We start from the raw sequence: 20,278 nt of genomic DNA, 5'->3' as shown, positions 1-20,278 counted from the left end.
TAAGAAAATAAATGCAGGCAATTTCACAGGATGAAGTATGAAGTATGATTCTGCAGGAATTTCTCTTGCCATTCAACCTAAAGAAGTAATTATATAAGAGTGTTTCCCAAAACCTTTGGGACAGTAGTCTTACAGTGTTCCAAAGGCTGTTTTAATAATCCCCAGTGTATGGTGATGTCATTATACTAGAGCTCTTGGAGTATGGTAGTACTTTGTATAGTATGGAATAAATTTATAGAGCTTAGTGTTTGAGGATGGTAGTAGAAACACGGGTGCTTTCAAAAATTGGTATAGATAAATTTTTGAATGTCAGAGACACACATAGCAATTAATAAAGTTATAATGTATCTAATCTTCAAAATGAATGTTAAGGAGGCCAACATGGCATTTCCACAGTGATAGAATCCTGAAACAGATGGAGTATAGGTGTGACCATCAGTTTCATATCCCTAAGATCAAGGCAAAAGTTTTAAACATTTATCCAATAATTCAGTGTAAACCAATCCCTATTATTTTTGTATCCTGAGAGCAGAAATTTTTTTGTCTGAGTCAGAGATTACACCTGGCAGACTGTACCTGCCTAAACAGTCAGCTTCATCCACTCGTGGTTGATTTTGCCTCACAGAAGGCCACAATCTTTTTCTTCTCCCAAGATTTAAAAAAAAAAGTCAAGCACTATATACAGATACACAAAAGCCTATACCAAGTAACAAATGAAAAATATAACTCGAAATCATGTATGCACACTGACAGTAAGTGCAGTGGTATATTCTACACAGAATGATGCTAGAGGGGTTACAAACAGTTGATGCCAGTGGTTTCCAAGGAACTTACTTGATCAGACCTTAAGAGGGCCCTAGAAACTTTTATTTATTTTTTCAGCTCTTTATTGAAATTTACTTGCTTTACACTATTGTGCCAGTTTTTGCTGTACAACAAAGTGAATCAGCTGTATTTATACATATATCCCCATATCCCCTCCCTCCCGCGAACCCTAGAAACTTTCATTTTTAACAGGGGCCCCAGATGATTGTAGGTTTTGATCAAAAGTATGGTTTAGGAAGACACTTTTAACCTTCATTGTATGTTAGATTACATACATAATAAAATTAAATTACAAATCATGTAGTTGAACAAAAGTAATTTTCTTATATAGACTATTGATACCTAAACACAATATGGTTTTTAAAATGAAATCATGTGTGGTAGTTGTATGCCTAATGTTAAGGATGCTAATAAAAAAGTCATACAGCAGAGAAACATTGGCAGCAAATCCAAATACAAATGATGTTCCTCTGAACTTCATGTTTCATCCAGCATCAAAACCCACCAGTCTTTTAGTCCTTCTCTTGTACATTATTCTGTATCCACATTCTCTGCATCTGATTGGACCCCTGGATTTTATTTTATTTTCTGTGACATATTTTCTACAGATATATATCACTGGCTGCTGCTTTGCGGGTTGAATGTCCTTTTGGGTGTCCACTGAGTCTCCATGTAGCACAGAGAAACTTCTCGCTCTGCACTTTCAAACAGATTCTGGCTCGTTGCTTTGTCATCAAGATATTTTATTTTTATCAATATTGCAAAATTATCTTCCCACCACCTTTCTCATACAAATACAATTCTAGACATTCTCTCCGTAACTTTTCTTATATTCATGCAATTCCATACAATAAAGAATACAAAAATAAGCCATGTATTTCAATGTAACATTGAAAATCCAGTGAAATTCTCTGGTTTTGTTTATGTTTCTCATAGACTTAGTCTAAAAAATGGATGGAAAGACATTTGTATTTAAATGACTTTTACATGTTGATAAAATGCCATGACTTTTGGACATTGAGGTAATGAAAAAACCCTAAATCAGATCCTACTCTATATGGAGTCTATAAAAGTAACTTACATAGCAGCATATAGTTCGGAGCAGACAGAAAAATTCTTTTTCTTTTTAATGTCAATTGGCTAATTGTTAAGGAAACTGGTTTAACATTATTTATTTATTTTCCTTTATCTCATCGTTTCTGATGTTCTACAGTAAATTATCACTATCAATCCTTTGTGCTTTCTAAAGACTGCCTACCCTTCTATATACACAAAACAAAGTCAGTTGTTTGTGTATTTGGTTATGGTAGAGTATATTTAAGTTGAAATAAACATTTACCTTGTGACAATTTCTTTCTTTTTTTTTTTTTCTCTTGATGTTGAACAATTTTGACTGCTTTTAAAGAGCGCACAGCCCTGGCTGTCTTCATTTCTGCTATGTCAAAATCATTGCTGTCACGGTTAGCTGGGTCATCATTGCATTTTATGTGTTGGAAAGGTTTGTTCTGTAGATTTGGTACTATGTGGAACATGGGCTTGGAGTTCTAATTCTGATATGAATATGCTCTATGAATGTCCAAAGCCAAAAAGGACAAAATGTGATTTGGAGTCTGGTAACATGCTGAAAAATAGCATTCATAGATTTATATCCAATAGCAAACACAGAAAAGATGGATTTTGATATAAAATTTAAAATGATTGAAATTGAAAATATGATGTTTAATATTATTAAATGATTAAAAAATTTATTCTTTAAACTCAGGTAGGTGGTGGCCTCCAGTTAAGATGATACTTTCAAGTTTTGAAATTGCCTTTGACACATCACATTTATATAATCTAATCTCTTTTTATAGGAAATAGAATATTAAGCAAGAGTTTTAGCTATCAGAAAAAAACAACTGTGATGCTTGTATCTGTAGGAGTAAAAGAAGATGTGGGAATAATAAATCAAGATATCCCCTAACTTTGAATTATAAAAATGTGATAAAGAAAATGAATTTTAAAGTAATCTTTATATTTTTTAAATATATTGATATATTATTATCTTTAGAAAATCATGTAGGTTTACTCTTAGGTATTTTATTCTTTTTGATGTGATGGTAAATGCAATTGTTTCCTTAATTCCTCTTTATGCTCTTTCATTGTTAGTATGTAGAAATGCAACAGATTTCTGTGTATTAAATTTTTTATCCTGTGACTTTGTGAAATTCACTGATGAATTCTGGCGGTTTTCTGGTAGCATCTTTAGGGTTTTCTATGTATAATATCATGCATCTGCAAACAGTGACAGTTTTTCTTCTTTTACAATTTGGATTCCTTTTATTTCTTTTCCTTCTCTGATTGCTGTGCCTAGGACTTCCAAAACTATGTTGAATAAAATTGGTAAGAGTGGATATCCTTGCCTTGTTCCTGATCTTAGAGGAAATTCTTTTAGCTTCACTTTTGAGTATGATGTTAGCTGTGAGTTTGTCATATATGTCCTTTATTATGTTGAGGTATGTTCCCTCTCTTTGCCCACTTTCTGGAGAGTTTTCGTCAAAATGACTATACTACCCAAGGTAATCTATAGATTTAATGCAATCCCTATCAAGTTACAAATGGCATTTTTCACAAAACTAGAACAAAAAAAATTTTTTAAATTTGTATGGAAACATGAAAGGCCCCCAAATAGCTAAAGCAATCTTGAAAAAGAAAAATGGAGCTGGAGGAATCAGCCTCCATAATCAGACTATACTACAAAGCTACAGTAATCAAAACAGTGTAGTACTGGCACAAAACCAGAAGTATAGATCAATGGAACAGGATAGGAAGCCCATAAATAAACCCATGCACTTATGGTCAATTAATTTATGACAAAAGAGGTAAGAATATATAATGGAGAAAAGACAGTCTCTTCAATAAGTGGTGCTGGGAAAACTGGAAAGGTACCTGTAAAAGAATGAAATTAGAGCATTCTTAGATATCACCTCACACCAGTCAGAATGGCCATCATCACAAAATCTGGAAACAACAAATGTTGGAGAGGGTGTGGAGAAAAGGGAACTCTCCTGCACTGTTGGTGGGACTGTAAGTTGGTCCAGCCACTATGGAAAACAATTTGGAGGTTCCTTAAAAAACTACAAATAGAACTACCATATGATCCAGTCATCCCACTCCTGGGCATATACCCAAAGAAAACCATAATCCCAAAAGAAACTTGTACCATAATGTTTATTGCAGCACTATTTACAATAGCCAGGACATGGAAGCAACCTAAATGCCCATCAACAAATGAATGGATACAGAAGATGTGGCATATATATACAATGGAATATTACTCAGCTATAAAAAGGGATGAGATGGAGCTATATGTAATGAGGTGGATAGAACTACAATCTGTCATACAGAGTGAAGTAAGTCAGAAAGAGAAGGACAAATATTGTATGCTAACTCACATATACGGAATCTAAAAATGGTACTGATGAACTCAGTGACAAGACAAGAACAAGGATGTAGATACAGAGAATGGACTGGAGAACTCGAGGTATGGGAGGGGGCGGGGGTGAAGGGGAGACTGGGACAAAGTGAGAGAGTAGCACAGACATATATATACTACCAACTGTAAAATAGTCAGTGGGAAGTTATTGTATAACAAAGGGAGTCCAACTCGAGGATGGAAGATGCCTTAGAGGACTGGGGCAGGGAGGGTGGGGGGGACTCGAGGGGGGGGAGTCAAGGAAGGGAGGGAATACGGGGATATGTGTATAAAAACAGATGATTGAACCTGGTGTACCCCCAAAAAATAAAAAATAAATTAAAAAAAAAAAGAAATTAGAGCATTCTTTAACACCACACACAAAAATAAATTCAGAAGGGATTAAAGACCTAAATGTAAGACTGGATACTATATAACTCCTGGAGGAAAACATAGGCAGAACACTCTTTGACATAAATTGCAACAGTGTCTTTAAGGCTCCATCTCCTAGAATAATGGAAATAAAAACAAAAATAAACAAATAGAACTTAATGAAACTTAAAAGCTTTTGCACAGCAAAGGAAACCATAAACAAAACAAAAAGACAACATATGGACTGGGAGAAAATATTTACAAAAGATGCAACCGACAAAGGATTAATCTCCAAAATATATAAGCAGCTCATGCAGCTCAATGTCAAAAAAAACAAACAACCCAATCAAAAATGGGCATAAGGTCTAAATAGACATTTCTCCAAAGAAGACATACAGATGGTCAACAGGCACATGAAAAAGATGCTCAACATTGCTAATATTAGAGAAACTCAAGTCAAAACTACAATGAGGTATCACCTCATACCAGTCAGAATGGCCATTATCAAAAAGGCTACAAGTAATAAATGCTGGAGAGGGTATGGAGAAAAAGGAACCCTCCTACACTGTTGGTGGGAATGTAAATTGTTACAACCACTATGGAGAACAGTATGGAGGTTCTTCAAAAACTAAAAACTAAAGATAGAGTTGCCATATGATCCAGCAGTATCACTCCTGGGCATATATCCAGAAAAGATATATGCATCCTAGTGTTCATAGCAACACTATTTACAATAGCCAAGACATGGAAGCAACCTAAATGTCCATCAGCAGATAAATGGGTAAATTTATCTGCGGTATATTTACACAGTGGAATATTACCCAGCCATAAAAAAGGATGAAATAATGCCATTTGCAGCAATGTGGATGGACATAGATATTATCATACTAACTGAAATAAGCCAGACAAAGACTAATATCATATGATATTGCTTATATGTGGAATCTAAAAAAAAATAATACAAATGAACTTATATACAAAACAGAAATAGACCCATAGATGTAGAAAACAAACTTATGATTACCAAAGAGGAAAGGGGTGAGGAGGGATAAATTAGAAGTTTGGGATTAACATATACACACTACTGTATATAAAATAGATAACCAACAAGGATGTACTGTGTAGTACAGGGAACTATATTCAATATTTTGTAATAAACTATAAGGGAAAAGAATCTGAAAAAACATAGGTACATATGTATATATGACAGAATCACTTTGCTATATAGCAGAAACTAACACAACATTGTAAATCAACTCTACTTCAATTTAAAAAAAGGATAAATAAAAAAATTAAAAAAAATCATGTAATGATGTTAACCCATCAGAGGCAAAATTTACCTTTCCTGCATCTACGTTAGAATTGATTGGTCTCATCGCCTTATGCTAGTTAAAGTAAAAGATAGCCTTTTATTTCCTTGGTAGGCATAAAAGCTCCTATAGGTAAGTCACTTGTATGATCTTATAACTTTTAAAAATAAAACAATTCTAAATACACTGTCTATAAAAATCAAATTCACTTAACTTATGAAGTGTAAAGAGTCATTTAATGATAAAGTCCTGTTTTATCATATTTGAAAAAAATTGCTGACTGTTGAGTTTGAAGTTCTTGATCAAAGTTTATATGATGATGTGTTTTTTTTAGGGGATAGGAGTGGAAGGCTTTGCTAATTGTTGATACCAGTATAGTATTTCAGAAATTCTTGGAATCACAGTGAGAACTATTTTACAATTTGTTTTTTATTCTTTTGTAGTATTCAAGGAAGAAATGACCTAAATGTGAGTTCTACTTCATATCTACCTTTAAAGACTATATCATATTTTCTTTACAAATATTTGTTATATTTTTAAAAAAAACCACCAAATTTAAAAGGTATATGGAAACTGATCATGTTTATGTGAATGTATCAAATGCTACTTAGCGTATAAAGGCACAAAAATACTGTGAAAAGGGGGCTAAGGATAAGTCAGTTATCCTTAATAACAGACTGACTAAAGTTACCCCAGTTATTGTAAGGGTAATGTTATTATCAGAGTATATGTGAAACTAAGGAAGTCAGGCTTCTCGGGAAAACAAGTGTAGACACAAATTGGTCCTAATGAGTGAAAAAAGAAGCTCAGTGCAGCCTAATTATAAAAATTAGGATGTAACTGTCATCCTAATTGAATTTGTGCTTACTATATGTTTTAATGTTCCCCAGAGAAACAGAATCAATATGATATAGAAAGAATTCATTATAAGAAATTGGCTCACACAGTTACGGAAGTGACAAGTCCCAAGATCCACAGCATGAGTTGTCAAGCTGGAGGCCCAGGAGAGCAGATAGTTTAGTTGCACTGCCAAGTCCAAAGGCCTGAGGAGCAGGAGAGCCAATGGGGTGGTTCTTGTCTCAGGGCTGGCCACCTTGAGACCCGGGGGGCTGATGTTTCAGCCTGAGTTTGAAGGCAGGAGAAAGCTGGTGTCCCAGTTTGAAAGCAGTCAGGCAGGAAGAATTCTCTCTTACTTGGGAGACAGTCATCCTTTGTGTTCTATTCAGGCCTTCAACTGATTGGATGAGGCCCACCCACTTTAGGGAGGGCCATTTGCTTTACTCAGTCTACTGACTAACAGATTAATCTCATCTAAAAATGCTGTCACAGAAATACCCAGAATAATGTTTGACCAAATATCTGGGTGCCCTGTGGCCCAGGCAGGTTGCCACATAAAATTAAACATCACACTGTATAATGAACTTTCATTACTTAGATAATATAAAGGGAAAATGTGTGCAAGACAAAAACGTTTTTCAAAAGGACTTTCAGAATCTCACCTCTGTAAAAGCCAATTGCATAATAGTAGTGCCTGATGCTTCCTGTACATTTAGTTATAAGAAATATCCATGGGTCATCACAGTGATTCTAAATGCCAAGTCGTATTCCATGTGCGTTAGCGAAAATAAATCTAATTCTAAAAGTAAGTCTATGATATAGGTGCTACCATCCACCTTGTAGATTAAAACCTAACAGAGGCCACATATTTATTAAAGACCAGATATAATTAAAACACATATCTTCTGACTCCAGCTGAAGAACTTTCCGGTACATTTGCATACCAGTTGTGGCTGGACAAATTAAGGTCCATGTCATCAACGTAGGTACAGAGAGTGGAACTAAAGTAGTTCTGTGATTGAGCTGTGAGTATGAAGTAGATGATCTTTATATTTTTAACTACCCCTGAATTTGTTCTCATTACCTTTTTAACCTACCCTTTTTATTCACAGTTGAGAACAGAGGTTTGTAACAAACCGCATGGTTTGTTAACTGTCCCAGGAGAACTCTGAGTAGCTCTGGTACTCATTAGATGTGTGAGCCTAAAAAAGTTTCTTAATCTTCCTATGCCTCAATTTCCTTATCTGCTAACTGGAAATAATACAGTAGTCCCCACTTATCTGCGGGGCATATGTTCCAAGACCCCCAGTGGATGCCTGAAACTGTGGATAGTACGGAACCCTATACATATACTATGTTTCTTCCTTTATGTACATAGTTGAGGTGTGACAGCAAAAATAGCACAAATTTCTTTTTTTTTTTTCACAGTTTCATAGATTGAAGATTTGTTCTTACTGAAGATCTTAGCAACCTCAGCATATGATTTTTTTTCTTCCTTAAGTCGAGAACTTTCACCTTCTTACTTAAAGGAAGCACTTTATGGCTTCTCTTTGGCACATCCAAATTGTCAGCATCACTACTCTTGCACTTTGGGGCCATTATTTTTTTTAAATTATTATCATTATTTAAAAAATTTATTTATTTATTTATTTAATTTATTTTATTGGCTGTGTTGGGTCTTTGTTGCTGTGTGCGGGCTTTCTTTAGTTGCGGTGAGTGGGGGCTACTCTTCGTTTTGTGGTGCACGGGCTCCTCATTGCTGTTGCTTCTCTTGTTGCGGAGCACGGGTTCTAGGCATGTGGGCTTCAGTAGTTGCAGCACATGGGCTCAATAGTTGTGGCTCATGGGCTCTAAAGCACAGGCTCAATAGTTGTGATGCACGGGTTTAGTTGCTCCGTGGCGTGTGGGATCTTCCTGGAGCAGGGATCAAACACGTATCCCCTGCATTGGCAGACGGATTCTTAATCACTGTGCCACCTAGGAAGCCCCTGGGGCCGTTATTAAGTAAAATAAGGGTCACTTGAGCACAAGCCCTGCAATATCATGACAGTCTATCTGATACCTGAGCTGGCTACTAATGAGCAGGGTGTGCTGGACAAAGATGATGACGGAGCAGGGCAGCGAGATTTCACCATGCTCTTCAGAATAGTATGAAATTTAGAACTTATGAGTTGTTTATTTCTGGAATTTTCCATTTCATATTTTTGGACCGCAATTGACTGCAATTAACTGTAACTGTGAAACTGAAATCACAGATAGGGGGAAACAACTGTAATACATACCTCACAGATTACCGCCCAGATTAAATGAGCTAATTTACATCAATGTAATGAGAATACTTGAAATTATAGTAAGAATGACAGGCTCACTTAATGATTATCATCCAGCACATTGCAGTCGTATAGATTGGAACCTAAATTTTGGGTTTCTGGCCTCTTCTCACTGTCTTTATCTTCTAGGCTTCATGATTTCTCTAATACTTACGGAGAAAAGCTTAATAAGACAAATACTTTAAAATATTACCTTAGTTTTATGAAATCAAAATCTTAAAATTCTTCTCTCTTTCCAGACTGTATAAGCAGTGGTTTTGAAGGTCAAATTATTAGTACATAGAAAAAGGATTAGTAGATTTTATAATTTAGAATAGAACTCACCTCTCTAACCATGTTAAATTCACTTATGCTTCTAAACAAGTACAATGGAAATTAATAATACACGGACATTTCTATTACAGACAATTTGTAGCTTTAGGAGTTTACATTATACGAGTGATATATTGGGGGGAGGTCCTGTGTCTAAGTATTAAGCTTTGATTGCTTATTAATGACAGATATGCTTAGTGTGTTTATATAGACTCATTGCACTTAATAACCATGATAATTTTAGGAGATAGATATTATGATTGTCCTTATTGTACAGAGGATGAAATTGGGCAAGAAATGTTTAATACATTGCTCAACTTCCTATTCCTAGCCACTGTAACGTATTCGGCAAGTGAATTCTCTGAGTCTCAGTTTTCATAGTGTAATAGTACAAAAAATGACATAACATGTTCAGGAACTTCCCTGGTGGTGCAGTGGTCAAGAATCTGCCTGCCAATGCGGGGAACATGGGTTCGAGCCCTGGTCCGGGAAGATCCCACATGCTGCAGAGCGACTAAACCTGTGTGCCGCAACTACTGAACCTACTCTCTAGAGCCCGCAAGCCACAATTATTGAGCCCACGTGCCACAACTACTGAAGCCCGCATGTCTAGAGCCCATGCTCTGCAATAAAGGAAGCCACCACAATAAGAAGCCCATGCACCACAATGAAGACCCAACTCAGCTGATAAATAGATAAATAAATAAATAAATATGTATGTGTGTATTTAAAAAAAATAAATTGGTACAAATTTAAAACAAAACAAAACACAAAACCAAAAACCTGCCCCCCAAAACATGTTCAAAGCATTTAGTAGAGTACCTAGTAAATTAATTAAAAATAGGTGGTTGCATAGATAGCGAATGATAGGATTCACTTCTGATCCAACAATTCCTTCAATTCTGTAAGGTCATTGCTTACAGAATTGAAGGGGATATTTATAAAGATGGTTAATTTGGCTAATTATTTGTTCTGTTTGATGGATTTATTTTGCTTCAACTCTTGTTGAACATAGTTCTTAAAAAAATCCTTTGTCATTGCAATGTTAATTATTTGCCTTTTCTCTTAAGAACTGAGTGGTGGTATTGGAGAAAACTAAGGTAGATAAAAGAGGAGATGGAGAAAGGGGACAGAGAAATGTAAAAGGCTCTCTAGTTAATTTGTTTCCATTTATTTTTACAATAAAAGATCATTCCGTTGAAAATAACAAAATAATATACTCTTACAAAGTTGTCACTTTAATATATTGTATATATGTATCTTTCTACATAAATGGGGTAAAAGATAGCATTCCAGGATATTACCATTTTTATTAGGAATATATATTTCTGTGTGAGATACAAATGGGTAAGAAAGTGGAGTTTGGAGAAATCAATAATCTAAGATAGAAATATAACATAAAACAATTTTTTTCACCAGAATAACTAAATTTTAATAACCAAGAGTGGCTTATTTTGCCTACTGGTGTTGTATGATTCATCACTGATTGCTTTAAACATTTCATTTTCTCGACATATTTGTTAAATAGGAAAATCTATCTTTAATTATAGTTCAAGAGAGCACAATTTTGAGAATAATGGCATTTTGTATTTCAAATACACATTTCACTGCCTTCAACTTTCAGCAGAAGTTGTATCAGGTCCTGTCAAGTGTGTATTTTTAAGCCTCATAGATTAGATGTACATAGTTAATAACATCCATTCCACAAAATTTATGGTTTAGGAAAGTAGAATGGCTATAATACGGCCTGCACAAAAACTAAAGTCTGTAAGTGCTTCATATCTTGCAGTATATTTTATTGGGACTTGTTTCTTTGGGTCTCCAGAAGATATTTTTAGTTCATAGATAAAAACATCAAGGCTCACAGAATTTGATTCAATTGAGCAAATATATATTGCGAGTTAATGCCAGTGAGAACTTAAAATCTGATGTTCAAATGATAAATGCCTTTTTCCACAGATGATATTGTCTTTTGCCAATAAATGCTAAGAAGTAATATAAACAAAACATAAACATATTTATTTTCCTGGATTACTTTAAAATTTTTTTTACAAGATTTCTTTTCTAAAACATTATTTTGCATACTTAAAAAATTAGATAGATTTGCATTGTATCACAAGTGGAATGGTAGTTACATATTACTTTATGGAGTTTACATCCTGAGTTCATTTAAAAAGCCATATTAAATGATTTATGAGGATCTTACTAGAAGTAATTAATCAGGGCCAGATTAAAAACAATGCTGAATTTCACTCAGTCCATCTGTCCTTGAATTCCAGTGGTTGTTATTCTTTTATTCTTAGATTTGACCTTTGAATACTAGAATTTTGGGAACACTTTGAAAAATTAAAAGTATCTAAAGGATATGAAATACAGGCTGCAATGATATCAATCACTGTTACAGTGTGTGAATATCTCTAGGTCATATAAATTTATTTACAGCACCATTTACTTGAGTCCTTGATTTTTTTCTTTTACTGCTTTCAAGATTTTCTCTTTGTTGTTGGCTTTCATTTTTATTATAATATGTTTGGTGTGGTCTTTTCCCTTTTATCCTTTTAGAGTTTGTTGGGCTCTTTGGATGTGTCAGTTAATGTTTTCCATAAAATTTTGGAAGTTTTTGTTCTTTATTTGAATATATTTTTGTCCCATCTTTCTCTCTTTTCTGGCATTCTTCTTGTGCATATGTTGATACACTTGTTGGTGTCCCACCTTACTCTGAAGTACTATTTACTTTTCTTTAACCTTTTTTATTTCTCTCTTTCCGATACATAATCCATATCAGTCCATCTCCAAGTTCATTGTTCTTTTGCCAGTTCAAATCTGCTGATGAGCCATTTTAATAATTTTTTCTTTTCTGTTGTACTTTTCAACTCTAGAATTTCTATCTGATTCTTTCTTATAATTTCTGACTCTTTATTGATATTCTCTAGTCAATGAGACATTGTCATCATACTTTACTTCTTTAAGCACTCATTTAGTCTTTGAGCACACTTATAATGGCTTTGAAATCTTTGTTAAGTCTGACATCTGAGCCTCCTTACAGGCAGTTTCTGTTGCCTTTTTCCCTGTGTATGGGTCACATTTTCCTGTTTCTTTTCAAGGCTAGACATTTTAGATAATGTACTGTATCGAATCTGGACACTGATTCTCCTAACAGGGTTTTGTTGTTGTTTCCTTGCCTGTGTTTACCTGTCTCTGTGTGGGCATGAAAACTCAAGCCCCAGGTTTCTGCTTCAATATGCCCACTGCCCTAAGGGCAGCTGGAGTGTCAGCAAAAAGATTTACTGCTTTGGTTTGTGTTAGCCTTTGTGTATCTTTAAAAATTTTTGATTGCGTAAATTATTTAAATATAAAAAATCATAAGCTTTTTGTTTCAGCAATTCTATAAACTAATTCAGGCAGGAAAGGGTTTGTATTTTCCCATTAAACATTTTTTAAAGTCAGTTGGCTAGAATAATTTACTTAAATGGAAAACTAAGCAAAGAACATAAATGGCAACTGATAAGAAGAATTATATCAAAGTTAATGTTGTCCTTTAATACCATTAACCAAAGGTTTGGTTGCAAGGAGAAGGTGTTGGAAAGGTAAATCCTTTATCATTCTGTCAACCTTAAGATCACACTTGCTAGTCACATGGTGGCAAATGCCACAGTGAGAGTGTTCTACTTTTGTCCTACCAGTTTATTTGTACGGAGAGATTTATCAGTTTTCTAATATTGGCAAATTTGTGAAGATCGGTGAAAATTTTGAAAGATGGTAGAAATTGTCATTGATTTGATTTTTATAGTATATCTACCATCTTATTGAATAATACAAATTTGACTATGCCATAAAAAGCCTTATTGTATATTTTTAGTAAGGATTATATAATTTACATCATTTTATCTTACATTTACAAAGAGGATTTTGTTATATTACATTTACATTATTTTACATTTTATATTACATTTGTAATAGAGAAGCAGCGAAAATTGTATCACAGCAAATTTTTCATGGTTTTGATCTATATAATACTTGCAGGCATTAGTAAGGATGTCATGATATTTCAAAAGGAAAAAAATACTTGCCATTTGCAGACAATATGGGTTGAAGTATTTATATTCTCATTAAAAAAATGTAATAGATGCAAACATGGAATGTATTTCCCAAATATAATTACTATAAAGTTTCTATTTGATTTTCAAAATTTGGCTTATCTTTTTATTTTTATCCTTCTCCTAAATCTTTTCTGCTCCTAATTATTAGATATAAAACCTGAATATTACTCATATAACTATAAACAACATTTCCAAAACTCAGACAAATACTTATTTCCAGGAAACCCAGGACAAAAATCAGGAAAATATGGCTTCTAAATATAATTGACATAGCTGACATTAAATTTTTGTTTACAAGATTCAGAACTATAGGGGAAGTATTCTCAGATTTGACTTGATGTTTAGTTTTTAAACTAAACTAGCTGGTACTAGCTTTTAAACTCTTTGTGACTTGCAGAAACACAGAGCTTTTAAACTCTTTGTGAATTGCAGAAACACAGAGCTTTTCTCCCAAGGTTATTGGGAAGATTACAGGCAAAACCATTCATGTGAATATTCTTAGGTTTTTATCTAGGATAGTCCTAGGCATTGAATATTATTTCCCCAAAGAGAAATGTTGAATTACTAACTCTTGGTGTCTGTGAATATAAATTTATTTGGAAATGGGGTCTTTGCAGATGTTATCAAATTAAAATGAGGGCATTAGCGTGGGCCTTAATACAATATGGCTGGTGTCCTTTCAAAAAGACTATGTGAAGGTGAAGTGTGGAGAGTTTAGCTAGAGCAAATGTAAATTCCTGATATGACTTCCCTGACAGCTGTTGTAAGCAACAAAGCAACAGTCTCTCCTGGCTCCCAGGGCTTTACTTTCTATATTCATTGGATAAGCCTTCTGCTGAGCTTACCAAAACCCTGCTCTTTTTGGTTTGAATTGACCAATCTGGCCTTAGCCTGGGAACCCCAAAGCACTCTACCCACAGACCCTAATAAAAGCATGTGCTGCAGGTCATGCCTCTCTCTCTGCCCCTGCCTTGACCTCCCAAAGTGGTCCCTCAAGTCCTGCTGTGCACCTGCTCCAGGACATGTGACTAATAAACCTCGCTAATTCACTCTCTCTTTCGGCCTTTTGTTGAGCAGTGGCTCACCATCTGACACAGGAGCACTTAACAAATGTTAATTCAACAAAGCCACAACAAAGAGGAAAGAAACCAGGTGAAGGTGGAGGCAGAAGTTGCTAAGAACACCAGGGTCTACCACAAGCAGGAAGAGACGAGGAAGGATTTTCCTTCCAGGGGCTTTGAATTCAGTCTTATAGGTTCCAGAACTGTGAGAGAATAAATTTCTGTTGTTTTAAGCCACTCAGTTTGTGGTACCTTGTTATGTCAGCCCAGACTATAGGTAGGTTATTCTTTTGGTTTTGACAAGCTTGGGAACCACTACTTGATCTTATATTATACTTTAATTTTGGCCATTCTGTAGGATACTGACAAAGTGACATAGCTAAGAAAATAAGATTTATAGAATTTACAGAATATAAGGACTTAAAAGTAACTTTGAACCTTAATATCAAACCATTCACAGACCAAAGGGAGAAAAAGATTTTCAAAGAATTGGTGTTTCTGTTCATGTTTCACTGTAGCAAAATTGATTGAGACAAATGTTGCTTTGTTGTATAAAGCTAGAAGAGATATTTTCAGTTTCTAGACATTGGGCAGTAAAATCCATCAATTCATGTGAAATATGCTGCATATCTGTGAACAATTTCTACAGATATGAAAAACATATCTCTATAAGACATTACCTTGCTTTGTTAAGAAATGACCAGTGATTCTACCTGTGCTCATTCTAATCTAAAATATTCACTTCTACACAATTGTTTTCCTGTTATGTTATTTAAAAGATATTTAGCATTCTAGAACTATTGTTCAAAATATAAATATCATTTGAAGGGCAATAAATATCTACTCAGGTTAATGATTTCTTGAATCATACATTTAAACCCTTTATAAGTCTAATTAAATAAATTAACCAAAACAGACTGAAAATTTAAAAAGCCCCTCCACCTTTCCTGACCAGCTAAAATGGATCAAGGCAGAAAAAGGGAAGGCCCAGTCATGATAAATAGGAGCAAATAACATCCCTGAGACACATCCTTCCTCCTTCCTGAAGACTTCAAACATCACAAATTTCTTGCTACAGATTAGCTCAGGAGCTCATGGCATCCTTTGGATGTTAATTTCTTTTGCTTTAAAATGCAGGATCACATAGCAATACCTACAGTCCTGCACTCGGCTTCCTTTGCTGTCCTTCTCTTGTTTTCTATCCACCGTTACAGTTCGTCCTGAGCAGGTTCACCATGTCCCTTTTTGGCAGAAGATATGAACTTGATGTAAATATAATGTAAAATAGGTTCTGACATAGGGAAGGACTTGCTAATTTGGTATTTCTTATATTACCATTCCATACTTTGTAATGTTCTTCCCAACTTCTCCAAGCATTTAGATTTCAGTAAGATTTTCTGGCCAGCATCTGAAAGGATGGCCCAGTGATATAAAGCACTTGTTAAAATCAGTTGAGTAAAAGCAAGGTATTCAGGCTTCATTTTCCTTCAAATATAGAAGCCATTGGAAATACCCATCTGTAAGAGGTACAAGTTTTCATTTCCTCTGGTTCAAAAACCCTAAAATGAATTGCTCATTAAATGTGATATAAAAAATAATGGACTTTGCAGCACTGTAATTCTCTGCCATAAAAAAAGCAATCAAATTGGTATGGCTAACACTGGTGCCTGAACAATGCAAGCTATTATGTAAATTGGAAGGAAATGTGTGATAAATTATGCACTATGCACTTGTGCTTGCTAGAAGCAGAAACTCTTTCACTCTGTTTCCTTTTGAAGTAAGCTTTTGCATGGCTACAGCTTTCCTTTATGCACTTTTCTTTCTACATGCATTTAATCTCAAATATTGTGTGTGTCTGTATGTAGATAGATAGGTGATAGATAGATAGATAATAGATATAGATAGATAGTAGGAAACTACCTAATATAGGAGTACAAGCTTAGAAATCATGCCACCACTACTACATCATACACTAAATTAAAAAAAAAAAAACATTCTTAGGGTAGAACTCTTCAAAAGTGATTGTGAATGCTTTTGTACATTAATTTTTTTTCTGTCAAATTATATTCAGTGAAGTTGTACCAATTTATATAGTCACCAACAGTGCCCAAGAATGCTTAATTCATGAAACTATTTTTAGAAGTTTTTTAAAACTTTGCCCATTTGAAAACATGTAAGTAGTACTGTGTTGTTGTTTAGTTTGTGTTTCTTTGATAATGTTTCATTATTTTAGTACACATTCAGTAGTCGTTTGTGTACCTTTTGGGGGGTAAGTTTGTTAGACTACCTTTTTTTTTTTTATCAGATTTATTTATTTATTTATTTATTTATTATTTTATTGTCTGTGTTGGGTCTTTTTTTACTGTGCACAGGCTTTCTTTTTATTTGTGGTGAGTGGGGGCTACTCTTCATTGCGGTGCATGGGCTCCTCGTTGCTGTGGCTTCTCTTGTTGTGGAGCTTGGGCTCTAGGCATGTGGGCTTCCGTAGTTGCAGCACGTGGGCTCAATAGTTGTGGCGCATGGACTTAGTTGCTCCGCGGCATGTGGGATCTTCCTGGAGCAAGGATCGAACTTGTGTCCCCTGCATTGGCAGGCAGAGTCTCAACCACTGCGCCACCTAGGAAGCCCTGTTAGACTACCTTTTAAGTTTTAAAATTGTGTTTAAAATTTTTTTCTTTAACTGATTTGGTAGAGTACTCTAATAAATATTTTTTTTTTGTATCTATTTTAAACATATATTGAGTTTTCGAGTTACTTTCTCATGATTTTTATGATTTCTGCCATGTTGACCTATAGCTTTTAATGTTTAGTATATAAAATTATCCATTTCTCATTTTTCATATGTAGAAAATACCCAGCTCAAGATCAGACAAATGTCTATGTATATATTTTCAGTTCTTATTAAAAATTAGTTATTAAATCCTTTTGTAGTTCATTGTAGACATAAGAATATTTTCTGATATTTGTCCAATTACTAAATAATCCTCTTACCACTGATTGAAATTTCATCACTGAACATATTTCATTCTGATAAAGTTAATTCTGTCACTTTCTATTATGTTACAATGATTTACATAATCTAACTATAGAGCAACATTACTAATTATCTGTTTCATAATAACTAGTGGTAAAATCAGTCTCTATTATTCTTCCAAATCAAAGCATTCTTGAATGTTGTTAAAATAAAGTATGCAATTAGTGTTTCAAATTCAAAAACATGTGTTGGGTAATTATTTGAAATTATGTTTATTGATTCATTTCACTAATGTGATTTCATAACATGATATTAAGAGCCCAGAGTGGGGAGCCTGGAGACAGACTGCTCAGGTTCAAATACTGGTGTTGCTACTTCCTGTCTTTGTGATCTGGAGAAAGTTACTTAGCTTCTCTGCACCTCAGTTTTTTTCATCTATAAAAGCCAGAATAATAATAGTATCTACCTCCTTGGGCAGTAGTCAGAATTAAATAATGTAATATTTATAGATAGGTTACTGTCTGGTACATAGTGTTATTTAAGAATTTTTTATTCAAGTCTATTTTTGTATCTTTCAGTAGGACATTTCTACTGGATTCATACATATATTGTACTTTTCTTGTTACACTGAATTCTGATTTCACCACCTACCTCCCAGTTGCTGACAGTTTTATTTCCTTCCTTTTATTTCTTTCCTTTAGGTTTATATAGTTTTTTTATTTTTTAAAATTGAAAATTGGTCAAGTTATTATCATTGTTCCCTTTTACATGAGCTATTGTGGGTGTGAATTTCTCTCTGAGTGCAGCTTTGGCTGTATTTGTTAAATGTTATTTATAGTAATCACATTCTTATTTTTCTTTAGCCTATAATTTTGCTGGCCAGTATAAGGTTTTTAAGTTCAAATTCACTCAAACTGAAATATGTGCATTTGTAAATATGTAAATTTTTAATGCTAATTTGAATTCTGCAATGACAATTTAATTGATATATCACATTCCCATTCTGTATCCATTTTTTTTTCTTTTTAACGTATTACTTATCATTCACAGTGTTTGCTTACCATTTCTTTTCATTTTTTATTTCACAAAGGCTAAATTTTTTGAATATTATGGTAACAAATTTATTCTTTAATAAATATTTTTATTTTACAAATGTGTGCATTTCTTCTAAAAGTTGAATCATGTGTGCTCCGTTTTTTAAAAAAAGAATTACTTTGTATTTTCACAGACGTATTAGTCTTTGAATTCATGTGACCAATCAGAGATCTGTCCATTACTAGTTTTATAGTGAAGGCAGGGGAGAGGAGTCATCTCAGTTTCTCTCAGGTGCTACCTTCCACTGTTAACGTTATCTTCCAAGGCATTAAATCCAAAGCTTGGCTGATATGTACAGACTCTAGTCAGCTTCTTGATATTTTATTGCCACTTAGTAACTACTGGTCTGAAAATATATCTCTTTATCCTAATAACTAATTGTCTTGCTGTGAATTTTACAATTTATTCCTAAGGAGTCTGAAGCAGTTTATACCATTTCCTTCACCAGAACGTGTAATTAAAATATAAAATTCCATGGTGATTTGCCCAGGTACTGCTTCTGTTACTGCCTACATTTCTTTTTTCTTATGACAAAGCATTAACTCCTGTCTTCAATACGAAAGTTATTGGAAATGTAGCCTTATAATGAATATATAAATGGGAGATATCAAACAGGAAAATGAGGAAGTGAAAGAGCCCTGGCTGCCTCAAAAATCAGCCCCCAGGTGGCTGATAGCTCTATTTTCTCTGGTCTGAGGAAGGACTGGCCACCACAATGCATGGGCTTGGTGCATTGGGTTGGGTAGTATAGCATGGAATATACTTTCAATTGCCCATCTAATATTCATTTCCCATCTCTCTCTTCATGGAATCCAGCCCCTGGCCAGAGATCATGATTTGCCTAATGCAGTCACAACTATTGTTGTCCTTTGCCAGATTGTCTGCAACCTATCCAATGACATTTTAGGGTAAGTGTGATGTGGAGTTTCTGGGAAGGCTTTTGCCTGACTGATAAAAAAGTAAATGTAGTTGACACTTCCCTTTTGTATACTCTTTTTTGCCTTGAACTCAGTTCTGATACTGTGATGTAGCAGTCTTCTTATGACTATGAGGTAACTAATATGATTATGAATGGAAACTGTAGGCAAAAATATAAAAAGCTCCCAGCTCTGGGTCTTAATGACATTGTTGAGTACTAAACTAAAACAACTGTCAACATCAGACTTCACTTTATATTTAAAAAAATAAGTAAATTTTAAAAGCCACTGACAGTTGGACATTTTACTTGAATTTGAAAGCATTCCTGCTCAGACAGGTATGTGCTACCATTTTCTCCATCATTTTATCTCAAGGTTACGTTAGTGTTTGGGTAATAGAATTCATTATAACTTCTAGTAAATTTTTGACTTGTTACATTTTCCATTATTGACATAACTTTATTTTTCAAATCTGTTTGTAGTTTTTGTAACCAAAAACTAAAGGAAGGAAAGTTAGTTGTCCATAGGTTATAAGCAGTGTAATTCCAAGTTGGGTTATAAACAAATAACTCAGGTGACTAAAATTTCCATTCTGCAAGGGTATCACAGTTTAGGATTTTAATCTGGAACACAAGTATTTAACTTTATATCCCATTGCCACTTCTCTTATGAGTAGAAAACTCTACAAACC

General features: G+C 34.3%; 1 protein-coding gene across 1 annotated transcript; it reads right to left on the bottom strand.

Moving 5' to 3' along the window:
* Nucleotides 1-1,309: 1,309 nt before the first annotated feature.
* On the bottom strand, nt 1,310-6,027 carry LOC130844338 (DNA-directed RNA polymerases I, II, and III subunit RPABC4-like). Its single transcript, XM_057720632.1, has 2 exons — nt 5,992-6,027; nt 1,310-1,525 (listed from the first exon to the last, which is right to left on the bottom strand). The coding sequence occupies exons 1-2, from the start codon at nt 6,025-6,027 to the stop codon at nt 1,310-1,312; spliced, it is 252 nt and encodes an 83-aa protein (XP_057576615.1).
* Nucleotides 6,028-20,278: the final 14,251 nt, after the last annotated feature.

Source organism: Hippopotamus amphibius, chromosome 2, assembly GCF_030028045.1.
Source record: "Hippopotamus amphibius kiboko isolate mHipAmp2 chromosome 2, mHipAmp2.hap2, whole genome shotgun sequence".
Classification (NCBI taxonomy): Eukaryota; Metazoa; Chordata; class Mammalia; order Artiodactyla; family Hippopotamidae; genus Hippopotamus; species Hippopotamus amphibius.
The sequence above is the reverse complement of the archived record's forward strand: the minus strand, read 5'-3'. Positions and strand labels throughout refer to the sequence as shown.